This window comes from Carcharodon carcharias, chromosome 18, assembly GCF_017639515.1.
Source record: "Carcharodon carcharias isolate sCarCar2 chromosome 18, sCarCar2.pri, whole genome shotgun sequence".
Lineage (NCBI taxonomy): Eukaryota > Metazoa > Chordata > Chondrichthyes > Lamniformes > Lamnidae > Carcharodon > Carcharodon carcharias.
In genome coordinates this window covers 19,175,397-19,189,284 of record NC_054484.1, presented here as the reverse complement: position 1 = coordinate 19,189,284, position 13,888 = coordinate 19,175,397, and the positions used below count along the sequence as shown (strand labels likewise).

The 13,888-nt window shown below is 43.3% G+C and overlaps 1 protein-coding gene across 1 annotated transcript in view; it reads right to left on the bottom strand.

The window, feature by feature from the left end:
• LOC121290411 (transmembrane protease serine 3-like) overlaps positions 1-13,888 on the bottom strand; it is a 44,381-nt gene that overhangs the window by 15,218 nt on the left and 15,275 nt on the right. Inside the window, exons 2-5 of the mRNA XM_041210850.1 lie at positions 12,992-13,108; positions 11,881-12,004; positions 7,811-7,936; positions 7,035-7,078 (exon numbers count right to left, since the gene is read on the bottom strand). Coding sequence (XP_041066784.1) covers positions 7,035-7,078; positions 7,811-7,936; positions 11,881-12,004; positions 12,992-13,108 — 411 coding nt within the window. The remainder of the gene's footprint in view (positions 1-7,034; positions 7,079-7,810; positions 7,937-11,880; positions 12,005-12,991; positions 13,109-13,888) is intronic.

Here is a 13,888-nt window from a genome sequence, read left to right as displayed (position 1 = left end):
TCATAAAACATTTTTAAGGCGGAGGTAGTTAAATCCTTGTTAGGCAAGGGAGTCAAAGGTTATCGGGGGTAGATGGGAACGTTGAATTAGTAATACAAACAGATCAGCCATGGTCTTATTGAATGGTGGAGCAGGCTCGAGGGGCTGAATGGTCTACTTCTGCTCCTATCTCGTATGTTTGTATGTTCATATGTAAATCACTGTTGCACCAAGTGAGCTTATCACATCTATTTTAATAAATTCGTTTCTTCTTCTGTTGGTCTCCCATTGCCACTTCCTCCTGTTTTGCCTCACCTTTAGCGGCTTGACCCCAAAGATTCCTGTAATGGCAGGTCAGAGTTCAGAGGTCAGGGATTTGTCAGAGATTGGTTGATGTGATAACTCGATGGAGCAGACAGGTTTCGTAAAGAAACTGTAAAATTTTATTACGGAGACATCTCGGAGTGCATGCACCTAGACCTGACCCCTCGTCCGAAAGTCTCCGCCCCCCCCCCCCCCCCGGATCACCTGCGCTAAGAGCTGACATGTCAAACCAGCGCAGCATAATCACATGACCTGTGATTGACAGGAGGGAGGGACAATACATCTATTAACCCCATTTCCCCCCCTTTTAGTTTCTTACAAATATTCTTTACAGAATACAATTGAACACCCAACAAACATATATAAAATTTCAGGTGATTATAAATCAAGCCTCTGAGGTGCTCTTCTTATACAGCAAGAGCAGGGTAGCCCTACCACTGGAGGTTCCCCAACAGGATCGACAGGGTCTGGAACTGCAGCATGAGACACATCGTCGAAACTGGGCAGCTCAGGATTTGGCATCTCCTCTGAAACATCTGGAATGTCTGATCACACACCTCAGGGGCAGAATTTTCTGCCTGTTGGGTGGGGGGCGGGGGTGTGCAGTAGCGGGTGGGAGCTGTCCGGTTCCCGATTGGCACCCCCGGTTGGGGGCACACCGCCATTTTACATGGGCGGGCCAATTAAAGCCTGCCCAGCGTGACGTTCGCCCTGAAGTGATGAGCGCTCCCTGTGTGGCGTGGGAGGGGAAGGGGGATTCCTTTCCCGAGCAGGTCCGTGTGCTCTTTCGTGCATGCATGTGGAGGAGGTCACAGACCTCCCTGCGGCAAAGTGCTGCCTCAGGGAGATCGGTTGAACTTTTGAAAAGTTATTAAAGGTTTGAAAATATTTCTCTGACATGTTCCCTCATGTGACAGCGGGACATGTCCATTACTTTTATTTAAAAATTTTTCGGAACGTTTTAAATCCCTCATCCCGCCCGTGGATGAGGTTTCATGCTTTTTCGGAAGGACGCCTGGACTCTTGGCCTGTCCGCCAACCTTAAGATTGGACGGGGAGCCCCATTAAGTTCATTAATTAGTGATTTAATGGCCATAATAGGTTGTTAAAAGTTTGGCGGGCACACAGCTGAGACGGCTGCGCGCCTGCCGAACTGAAAATCTAACTAGCGCAGGGTGACATCGGGACGCAGACCTGAAGTCACCCCACCTCATTTCACGTGTCGGCCGGTGGGCCCTACCCCCACCTCCTCTCGCCGACCGGAAAATGCTGCCTCAGAAGTTGACGGTTTAACGGTAATCGCAGGTTGATCAGTTAATTGTTGGAATTCTCTCTAGCACAGATATGATTTACATAGGTATGGATGATTCTAACCCCCACTTGTACCTGGAAAAGTAATGGACCAGTCTCTGAAACAATGGCTCTCGGAGCCCAGCAGGTTCCAAAGTCAAAATTTCGCATGTATACCGTGTCACCTACACTGAATGTGCGAGCTTTACTGTGTATGTCATGGTTAAATTTCTGATTACTCTGGTTCCGCAATACCTTCCCCTCTAAGTTCGGAAACACCAAGTGTAAACATGTAGGCAGACAGCGTTTCATGAGTAACTCCGATGCTGTTGAATCCATAGTCGAATGTGGTGTTGTACAATAACTTAAGGGAAACCGGGAAAATCGAGATTCCAGAGTGCCTTCCGATAATATTTTCATACCAGACTTAAAATTTTGTACAGCCCTCTCAGCTAGGCCATTCGATGAGGGATGCCAAGGGGCAGTTTTAGTATGTCAGATTCCATTCAGATCTGTAAATTTCTGAAACTTGGTACTGGTAAAGGCTGTACCATTATTAGAAACGACAATTTCAGACAGGCCATGAATGCTGAAACAGTGACATCGCTTCTCAATAGTTGCGTTTGACATTGGCGATTTGATTTTGTATAAATTCATCCATTTTGAATGTGCATCTACAATTATCAAGAACACAATACCTAGGAATGGACCTACTTAATCGATATGTAGTTGAAACCAGGGTCAACCAGGCCACTCCCACAGATGCAGGGGAGCCGAAACAGGCAACTTCTGTTGTTGCGGACAATGGAGACAGTGCTTGACCGTGCTTTCAATGTCACTGTCAATGCCTGGCCACCAGACATAGCTTCACGCAAGCATTTTCATCTTTACTATGCCTGGATGTGCACTGTGGAGCTCTGTCAAGAGTGGCTCTCTATCTTGAGAAGGTGCAACAACTCTTGGACCCCACAACACAATTCAGTCTTGACAGCTTAATTCCGTGTTTCTGACGTGGAATGGTCTCAATTCTTCAGATACAGGTGAGTTTGGCCATCCTTGCAAAACAAAGTCTCTGACTTTTGACAATATTGGATCTCTGTTTGTCCAATTCCTAATTTGTTTCACACAGACACAGGTGAAGGATCTAAGAAATTCAATAATAGCACTAATTCTTGTGGAATAGGAATATCTGCAACACTATCTGATAATGGGAGACGACTGACTGCATCTGCATTTGCAATGTGTGGGCCAGGGTGGTACATAAAAGTATACTCATGTGCAGATAATGTCAGAGCCCAGCGTTGTATTCTTGCTGATGCTATTGGCAGAATGGTGTTATCCTTGCTGCATAATCCCGTTAATGGTCTATGGTTTGACACAATGGTAAAAGGTCACCCATGTAAGAGCTGATGAAACTTCTTTACACTGAATATTACTGATAATCCTTCTTTTTCTAGCTGAGAATAGCCCTTTCTGGCTTGAGAAGGGGTTCTTGAGTCATAATCAATGGGTCTTTCTGATCCATTTTCCATTTTATGTGATAAATCGGCTCCTACACCATAAGGAGGCGCATCACATGCTAATACCAGCTCTTTTGATGAGTCATATAAATACGACGAATGCAGCAATTTCTTTGTTTTCACAAAGGCTTCTTCCTGTTGTAAGCCCCATGACCAAAAATGCTCCTTTTTTAGCAGCGAGTGTAATGGCGCCAAAACAGTTGACAGGTTGGGTAAGAAGTGGTTATAGTAGTTGATCATACTCAGGAAGGACATGAGTTCTGTTACATCGGATGGTGATGGTGCATCTTTTGTTGCCTGAACTCTATTTTCTACAGGATGCAAACGCATGGCATCCGCCCTGTGACCTAGATAAGTGACTTCTGGTGCTTGAAACGTGCATTTTCCCCTCTTTAACCATATGCCGGCTTCCAGGAACCTTCTCAGCACCTCCTCCAAGTTGGCTAAGTGTTCAGCCTCAGTTAACCCAGTGATAAGAACATCATCCAAATATACAATCGCTTGTGGAAGTCCTTGCAGAAGCTCTCCATTGTTCTCTGAAAAATAATGCATGCTGTCGAGTCTCCAAAAGGTAAATGAGTGCATTGGTAGGGAGCCTTGTTTGAGTTAATAGTAATGTATTCTCTTGATGTGGTATTCAATCCTAATTGTTGATAGGCGTGGCTCATATCTAATTTTGTATATGACTGGCAACCTGCTAGCTTGGCTAAGTCATCTTCATCTATCCTTGGAATGAGGTACTCGTCTATTTTTGCTACTTTATTTAATGTCAACTTGTTGCCTCCGAATATATGTATGGTCTGGTCGGGCTTGACAACTGGACCTATGGGTGCGGCCCACTCAGAGGATTGAACCGGTTGAATTACACCCACCCTGCATGGCTCTGCATCCATCTTTTCTTCCAGTGCATAAGGCTTGACTCTGGCCTTGGAGAAACGTGGCGTTGCCTGGGGATTGACATATATCTTGGTGTGTGTGCCTTTCAACTTTCCTAATTCATCCCGAAAAACCATATTGTATTTCTCCAGAAGTCCTGGGATCCCACCTGATTTTATATGAAATATCTCGGAGCAGTCGAGTTTTGTCTACTGTCGCCAATCTCAAGCTAAAAAAACTGGGTCCCTCCCCTTTTACGATTATCACAGGCAGTTGGGCTCTTTGTTGCTTGTAAGAGACTGGGACGGTGGTGATGCCCTTGAGTGAACAGATTCCCCCGTGTAAGTTTTTAATTTAGCAGTTGTCCATTCCAAGTTTATTGGCTGTCTTCCTTCATTAAGGTACCTGAAAGTTTGCTCTCCTACCACTGTAGTTGAGGCACCAGTATCCATTTCCATATACAGGGGCTTCTCATTTACTTGTACTGTCACCGTAATAGGCTCAGTTTTCACAGCGGTTATATTATACAGGGAGTACACATTTGCATCAGCAGCTTTAGCCTTTGCTGTACCCGCTAACTCAATCATGCTTGTTTGCTGTCTTGCAGGCTGCCTCATCTTTGTCCAGCATTGCCTAACCACGTGTCCCTTCTCATGACAATAATGATATTCTGACTCTCTGAATTTACAAGTACCTGCTCCATGGTCACCTCCACATCTATAGCAATTTTGTCTTGAAGTCATTGATGAAGCGTTCCTGTTAGGTTTCTTAACGCTTCTCACAGTGGACATTGAATCGTGCTTTGATTCTGCACCAGGCTCAGCGGCAGGTTCTCACCCCACAAGAAGTACGGCGCCATTATCCATGTGTTGCAAAGCGAGTCTCTCGCAGCACTTTCCACGGCGAGGGAGATTTCTAGGGCATGTTTAAAATTGATATTGGCCTCGGCAAGCAAGCGGCGCTGAATGGCATTGTTCTTGACTCCACATAGCAATCGGTCCCGCAGCATATCGCTTAATGCGTCCCCAAGGTCACAGTATTCCGTTAACTGCTTTAGGTTCACCAGATAGGTTGCAATGGACTCTCTCGGGGCCCGAAGTCGTGAATTGAATTTAAAGTGTTGCATTATCACGGATGGTGTTGGCTGGAAGCTTGTTTTCACTCGGTCCACTAATTCACAATATGATTTGGAATTGAGCGCGCTCGGGGCAGTCAGGTTGTGAATCAGGTTGGATGTTTTACTGCCGCACACACTTAAGAGGATCGCTTTCTGCTTTTCTTCAGCATTTCCTACAAAGTAAAGTTCGAGGCGCTCAGCATACTGGCTCCGATCTTCATTAGCATCATATGGATCGATTCTTCCCAACAGCGGCATGGCAGGTGAGGAGTTTTTAAAATCCAATTTACTCACAGTAACAGGGCGAGGTGCACAGTCAAAGTCGATTTTACCCTCGTCGTCAAATGTGACGACTCGATGGAACAGACAGATTTCGTCAAGAAACGGTTAAACTTTTATTACAGCAACATTTCAGAATGCTTGCGCCTAGACCCGATCCCTCGTCCGAAAGACCCCGCCCCCTGGATTGGCCGCACGGAGAGCTCACTGGTCAAAGCCCCTGCAACATATCACATGACCCGTGATTGACGGGAGGGAGGGAGAATACGTGCAGTTACCACTGTTGAGTTCCACTTTTCTAATTCCTATGCATTCTTGGTGCTTCGTTGAGCTGTATCACAGCACCACCTTGCTCTGTGTGCCCTCCTATCAGACCAGTCCTGCCTCGCTTTGTATTAATTTCACAGTTTCATAAAAATGTAGCATTGAATGAGAAAGGAGGAGGTTTATTAATCTCCAGCTCATGCAAAACTCTACTGCCTCTTCCCTATGCTGCAGCAAGTTCTGCCCTTACCCTTGCTGATCTACCTTGTCTCCAGGTCCAGTGACAACTTCACTTTAAAATTCTCATCCTTGTGTTAGGTTCCTCCCTCACTCTATCTCACTCTTTATAACATTAGAGCTCCCTGCTATAACTCTCCATTTCTTCAACTCTGGTCTCTGGTGCCCTCCCATTCCTTTGCTGAGCCATTGGTGGATGTTGTAGGTTTGTCTGTTGTTGTCTCATGAAGAGGTCTAGAGGTTTGTATGTTAGAACAGTAACTGTTTATTCTTAAACACAATTATATACTTATGTACAGTGTTCAGTCTGGCTACCTCAATGCAAACTTCCACCCTACTACACACTATGACTGAACTACTACTATAGTCATGTGACTCCCTTTACATCACTATGTGGACAGTACTACTTCTCCAATCCCACATTAACCTTTTCATACTACTACAGTGGTCATGCCTTAAACCAGCTAAACACAGGAAATGGGGGAGGCGATGGCGCAGTGGTTTTGTCACTGGACTAGTAATCCAGAGGCCCAGTTTAATGCTCTGGGGACCTGGGTTTGAATCCTTCCATGGTCAAATTTGAATTCAGTAAAAATCTGGATTTAAAAGTCTAATGATGACCATGAAACCATTGTTGATTGTCATGAAAACCCACCTTAGGGAAGGAAATCTGCTAGTCTGGTCTACTTGTGACTCCAGACCCATAGCAATGTGGTTGACTCTTAAATGCCCTCTGAACAAGGGCTGTTAGTGATGGGCAACAAATGCTGGCCTAGCCTGCAATGGCCACATCCCATGAATGAATAAAAATAAATAAATAATCCCAGAACATTGGAACACAGGAGAAGGCCATTTGAGTCTGCTCCACCCCTCAATAGGATCATGGCTGATCTGGTTGTGGCCTCAGCTCCACTTTCCTTTCTGCTCCCCCATAACCTTTTCCATCTCTCTCTCTCTCTCTCTCCCCTCCTTAAAGACCTTCATTAAAACATAGGTTTTTAACCGAGCTTTTGGTCATCTGCCCTTATATCACCTTATGTGGCTTGTGTGACCTGGTATGCAAAGCACTTTGGGAAACTTTTCTACATTAACAACAATTTAATAATAATCAAATAATTCGAACAGGATCTTCTTTCTATGAAACTCACCTAAACATTTTAGTGATGTCACCTTGCCTGAATTACACTCGGTGCTGCCAAGAAAAGACAATCAGAAAAAAAAAATCAAAACTGAGCAAGTATATCCATCTTAAAATGGTGACCAACACGGTGATAAAAAGGTCTTTGAGCTTTGCTAAGGTTCAATTCTTTGTTTTATTCCAATGGAAGTGAGCTCCGAATACTTTTGCAATCATTGCTGGGTGTTCATTTACTCTCCACATTCTCCATATGCTGTTCAAATAACTGGTCTTATTACAGGTCATTAGGTTCATCTCTGACCTCAAATTATACACTGCACAATCCCTTCCAACATATTTAAAAACAAGTTAGATACTGTAATGCTCTGATATCCTGCCAAATTGAGATCAAATGAGCTTTAGAAATTTATTTATCAAAACTGCTCCTGTGACCTTTAGATCTCGTTATTATTACAGTAACTTTAAAACCACATTGGAATCTCTCAACTTGCAATAAACTCTTGTCTGGAGCCTGTAGTGTATTGGGAAGAAAATCAATGTTAAAGCAAAAAGCAGTGATTATAATAAATCATTGTGTGTGCATCTGACCAACAGTAATACCATCAGACATTAAGCTGATTATTGGATTGCACAATTTCTTTCCTACAATATTTTCAAAAGTTGTTGCCTGGGAATGTGACTGAATTTGAAAAGTGTTAAATTGCCATGGCAAAGCAAAACAATTTATGTGAACGTGTTAAGCTTGTAAAACACATCAGAGCTACTAATTTTTAACGGTTTAGGTACCTCAGTGGGATCACCATTTGTATCTTGGGGCTGTGGATTCTGTGCTGGCTAAAATTTACTTCCACAAAGTTAAGCTTCAGCTTCTCCTCAATGGATGCGATAGGGAGCTCTGTGGAGTTGATGTAACTGGGGGACAGAAATCAGAGACATAAGGAAGATGCCTCACTGATTGCAAAGCCAAAACCAACAGCGCTTTACAACATACAAATAAGTATTCCAATGATATGTAAAATATGCTAAGTTATATATGCAAATTGGGAAGTCATGCCTTGGGCAAGAGACTTGACATCACATGGCCTCCTGAGGAAAATCCAGGGAATTTCCCCATTTTATTGCACGCACAAACGTAGGAACAAAGAGCAGACAGAAAAAGACCTGCTGCTCCATTCAGGCTGCCCCACGCGAGTGTGATATCTTATGTATCACAGTACACGCTAACCTCTCCAGCCTGGAAACCTATTGTTCGGAAACACCAGTTACCCGGAAATGTTTTGAGCAGATCCAAGCAACTCATGGCATCATTTTATTTCAGGACTTTGGGAGCAGACACATGGAAGATACGAGATTTGGATAAATAAAGCAATTTTTGTTACAGTTTTATAATGTTTCATCACAGCTTTATGTTTCAAATCGATATTTATATCTACATGGCTTTCTGGTTCACACACTTGTGGTTAGGTGTTCTAATGTCATTGTATAATCCAGAAAACTCTGAAATCCAGAAATGACTTGGTCCCATGTATTCTGGGCTAGAGGGGTTACAGTGTATACTCTCTACCCCACTCAAAACCACATGACCTTTTGAGAGCTGTGGAAAGAAACAGATTAAAAACGGACAACACAATTTAAAATCATACAATCTTAGAATAGTTAAAGCAGAGGAGGAGGCCATTTGGCCCATCATGTCTATGCAAGCCTCTCCGGCTGGCTCCCTGCCCTGCCTCCAACTAGTTCACTCTGGTCCTGATAGTTTTATGCATTGCCTACCGTTTATCTGAGTTATCAGATCTGCTGTGCATCTATTGCACATCAGAGGCTGTGCAAGTTCCAGTTTCTGAGTGAATCTAATCATCAGTCAATTATTTGCCCTACAAATCATGCTATGTGAGAATGTCACGCTGTTTGGTAAGGGAGGAGGCCATTGAGCTCCATGGATCTGCTCTGCATCCAATTAGATCGCAAACCTCACCTATATTTAACCACTGTTAACACATATCCCCCTTGATATCCCTCAGCAAACAATAATCAATCGACCCCAGTCTTGAAAGTTTCAATTGACTCAATGACCACGGCCTTTTGAGGAGACCGTTCCAGATTTCACTTATATAACGACATGTTGACAATTTCCTCACATTTTGGGGCACTCTTTGTGTTTATTTTCCTAATGTTACTCCTTCCATTGACTCTCAGGTGTAAGATTGCCTGTGTCACACACTCAGCTCCTTCAGAAACTCTTCAACATTCATAACTTGAAGGCGATCAGGGATGGACAATAAATGCTGGCCTTGTCAGCTCCAGTCACATCCCAACAGCAAGTGAAAAACAAAACTCAGTGAGCATTGCTTGCCCTTCTAGGATGCTGTGCCGAGACACTTCAGCTAGAAGGTCCTACATTCACTCTAGATTCTGTGCTGAGTTATCTAAGTTCATCAGTGATGGTGCTAGAAACAGTACAGCATCCCTGATGTAGGGAAGGGTGATGTGGGCAGGTGGGGGGTTGGGTGGAATTAAAACAGACTTCCCTCTTCATGATTATTAGGCTGTGTCTCATATTTGAAGCTGTTGGGGGTCATCGTGGCTCAGGGCAATAATGCACGCAGGCCAGAGCACATCTCTCTCGATTGAAGCAAAAAATGGGATTGATGTACAATGGGCAGCTAATCCAATATGGTCCATTATACATTGTCAGCCAAAGTCAGAAATACCCCCATTGAGTGTACAAATTGGGCAATTGTGAGTCTGGATTCTTCTGTCGTGACCTCATCGATTGAGTGGCAGCTGGAGCTCACAGTCAAGTTTCTCATGACTATTCAGACCATTTGGACAAAGCCCCAGAGAATGCTGTTTGGCAGAGAACTATAAAAAAGAAAGACAAACTTGCATTTCATTAGCGGTTTTCACGCTGTCCCTTGAACATCTCCCAAAATGTTTTACAGCCAGTTAAACACTTTTTGAAGCATAGTCTCTGCTGTAGTAAAATGTGGCAGCTAATTTTCACATAAGCTCCAACAAAGAGCAGGTGAGATGACTAACCAGTGGGATAAGGATGTTCGGCAGAGTAAGGGTTAATGTGGGACTGGAGAACACACCCACCCACCTAGTGATGTAGAGGTCAAAAAGAAAATAAACAGTTGAAAGAACAGCTGACTGTCCTTCAAGATCAAATGCAAAAGGAGTATGAAGAAATGAAGACTGTTGTGAACAGCAGAATGGAAGAGCAGCAGTAGAAACTCAAGGAGACTCTGTTGAATTACAAGAAAACTCAAGACGATGCAATTATTGAGCTTCGCAAAGAAAATGAAAGCCTGTTGAAGGACCTTTGCATGTTACAAGGTCAAAGTTTGTTCCTCTGGACAATTACGAAGGGAAGCAAAATGAGGAAGCCAAGAGGCACAAGAAAGAGACTGAAGAGCTGAAGGACCAGCTGAATGGAACAGAGGAAGCATTGAAAGGAAAAGCTGTAGAACTTACCAAGTTGTGAGTGGCTAATGAAGCCATGAGTAGCACAATTACAGAGCTGAAACAAGTTAAAACTTCACTGGAGACAGACCTGGCTAACAGGGAGACCAAAATGAAGGACAAGGACAAAGCTCTGCTGCAGACAGAGAAAGAAAAGACAAAAATAAGATTGGAAAATACAAATCTAATGCTGAAGCTCAAGAAACTAGAAAAGAAAGCACAGGATGCCTCAAATGTGCCGCGATCCATTGAGTTGTTGAAAAATGACATAGCTGAAATTGTGAAACGAGTGGAAATGAAGGTTCCATTTTTGAAATGTCAACATCGAGTCCACTCTAGGAATGAGCAGAGTGCACATTCCCTTCAGAAGGAATGGGACAAGCCCATGGTGCCAAAGTAGACGGGCTGTTGATAAAGAGAAATGCAACTTGAAGGAGCTCAAAGTAACCAAGTACTGCAAACACAGATTACTACAGTTTAAACGTCAAACCGACAAAGTCAACTGAAAGCAACTGAGACTACCATTGCTCCAAATGTGACAGGATGAGGTCTGGAAGAATTGTCAAGTCTCCAGACCATCTGCATTTATGAAGTCAGAGACTTGAGGCGGGGGAGGGGGGTGGTGGGCAACGGGGGGAGAAGGTTAACAAGCAAAATAAATTTTGTATTGTGACTGTAGTTGGGTAAGGAATTGGGGGGCGGACGGTGTAGGATAAGGGTGTTCGGCAGCGTAAGGACTGGAGAAGAGTACGGACTACATAGTGATGCAGAGAATCATGTGATAGTAGAGTGTCTGTGGAGTAGAGTCTAGAAGGAGCATGGAACAGCACCCATGCGAGGCAGTACCTTGGATATGTACATAGTTATGGGTTACCAAAAACAGTTTATGTTTAACCATACAAGCCTTCAGGCCTCTCTGTGAAACACCAAACAACCTTTACAACAAGGAAATCATCTGTTTTGATGATGTTAATTGAGAGATAAATATCGGCCAGGACACCGGGGAGAACTGCTCAGCTTCCCAGCTCTTCTTTTACACCCAGAAAAAATTCAGCAGGTCTGGCAGCATCGGCGGAGAAGAAAAGAGTTGACGTTTCGAGTCCTCATGGTCATGAGGACTCGCAACGTCAACTCTTTTCTTCTCCGCCGATGCTGCCAGACCTGCTGAGTTTTTCCAGGTAATTCTGTTTTTGTTTTTGTTTTGGATTTCCAGCATCCGCAGTTTTTTTGTTCTTATCTTCTTTTACACCCGCCTGACAGGGCAGACCAGGTCTAGTTTTCATGTCTCATCAGAAAGATGGCAGCTCCGACAGTGAAGCTCACACGTCCTTCAGTTTTTAAGAGATTAGGCTAGGGAAAGAATATAATTTTATTTTAAAAATTGAATTTACCTGCTGTATCCGAGTTGCTTACATGCAGAGGTACCGTGCACAGCATTCCATCCCTCCCAACACACCGTCCGCCAGGTACCAGCTGTATAAATCTGCACCACTGAACTTTTCCCACTGACTCGCACTGACAAAGCCAAACAGAAAAGGAAAAGAGGGTAAGGTCACAGCTGGAGCAGGTACACCTCCCAAATCGACAGTATAAGCAGTCAACAGTAGGCATTCCCCTGCCGAACTCTTCAAAACTAGCAGGCATGACATCACCCTGAAGGTCTGATGCTTGGTTGTCATGTGAGTGGGTCTGCTCATCGTTTGAATTGTGGAATTATGTTCCATTCCCTAGCAATAAAAATCTTGCGCTGTGTAAAGTACAAAAACTCATTGAGCCAGGTCTTTCTGAAGTGGGCTATCCTCATGATGTGCACCATTAGGTAAGTGTTTTTATTGGCCCCATCAGCTCAAACGTCCTCTGCGCCATGACATTCTGGAAGTTCAAGCTGATAATGGCGCAGAGAGAGCAAAGGACCTTACTGTATGAGGAGCCGATTTCCTTAATCGCTGAGGTTTGAAGATCAGAAAAGCAACAGAGGAAGAATGGAGAAGGAAATAAGGTGAATCTGAGTCAAATCAGGTAAAGAAATGAAACAAAGAGAGGGGAAGGAGGATTAGACAAAGAGAGAAAAGGTACAGAGAAAAAAATAGGGAAACCATGTTGAACTTTAAGGTTTGAAATTTTTGAAAACCCAGAGAATAATTCACTATTTGCAGGAATGAGGTTGAACAGGTTAAATTGGTCCCTTCCTGAGCCAGAGAGATTGTTTGGCATTGCATTAACAATCATCCTGTCATTAAAGGATATGTATGCTATTAATTACCAACTTTCTGTGTCAATAATGAAGGCTAAGGATTAGATGTCATTTGTGTAAACAAGCAATGTAAATCGATCAGCAAATTCTGCAGATTAGCTACTTCCAGCGTATCTCTTAATCCCCGGCATTTGCTGGCCAATTTGTGCGTGTATAATGGTGTGTATCATTAACGTGCTGTTATCTCTCCAGCAAAACTTGGCTCATTAAGAAAATGAACATTTAAATAAATTAATTTTCTACTTTACCACATCCCAGTTCATCTTCTCCTGAAGGGCAGTCTTTGGTACCATCACATCGAGCTGTGTGCCATATACAGGATGAGGATGTGTGACACTGGAACTTGCCGATGCAACTGCGTGTGACTGAAAGAATTTTAATTGGTGATGTAATTATTATTGGCTTTTAACTTTTGTTGTCTTACAGTAAGCTTTGTTTAAGAATAAATTTAAAAAAAACAACAGGATTGATTTTTCTTAATTCTCTCATAGGACATGATTGTTGCTGGCAAGGCCAGCATTTATTGCCCACCCCTAATTGCCTTGCTAGACCATTTCAGAGGGCAGTTAAGAGTCAACTGCATTGCCGTGGGTCTGGAGTCACATATAGGCTAGGCCAGGTAAAGATGGAAGATTCCCTTCCCTATAGGGAGTGAACCACCAGATGGTTTTTTATGGGAATCAATGAGAACTTCATGGTCACCATTATCAAGACTGGCTTTCAGTCCCCAGGCTTAATTGAATTTAAATTCCACCAGCTGCTGCTGTGAACCTGTGTCCCTAGAACATTAACCTGGGCACATGGATTACTAGTCTAGTGACACTGCCACTATGCCACCATTTCCCCACGATTTATTTCATGCCTGCATTTTGGTTAAACTGTTTTTGCGTCTAATATTTTTTCTCATCTGAAAGTAATGACTCAGGTCATATTTACACTACAATGAGTGTAAAAGATCCATCCTTCAGGGTGTCTCTATTTCACTATGGAGTCAAATTGGACCCTAATACAGTGTTTACACTGGAGAAGTCATTTTTGGGGTGCAGAGACTCTTTAAACTTGAACACTGGCAGCACAGCCTCATAAAAATATTCCTTATATTTTAGCATTGATGCAAGGTGCAAACATTTTGAATAGATTTCAAG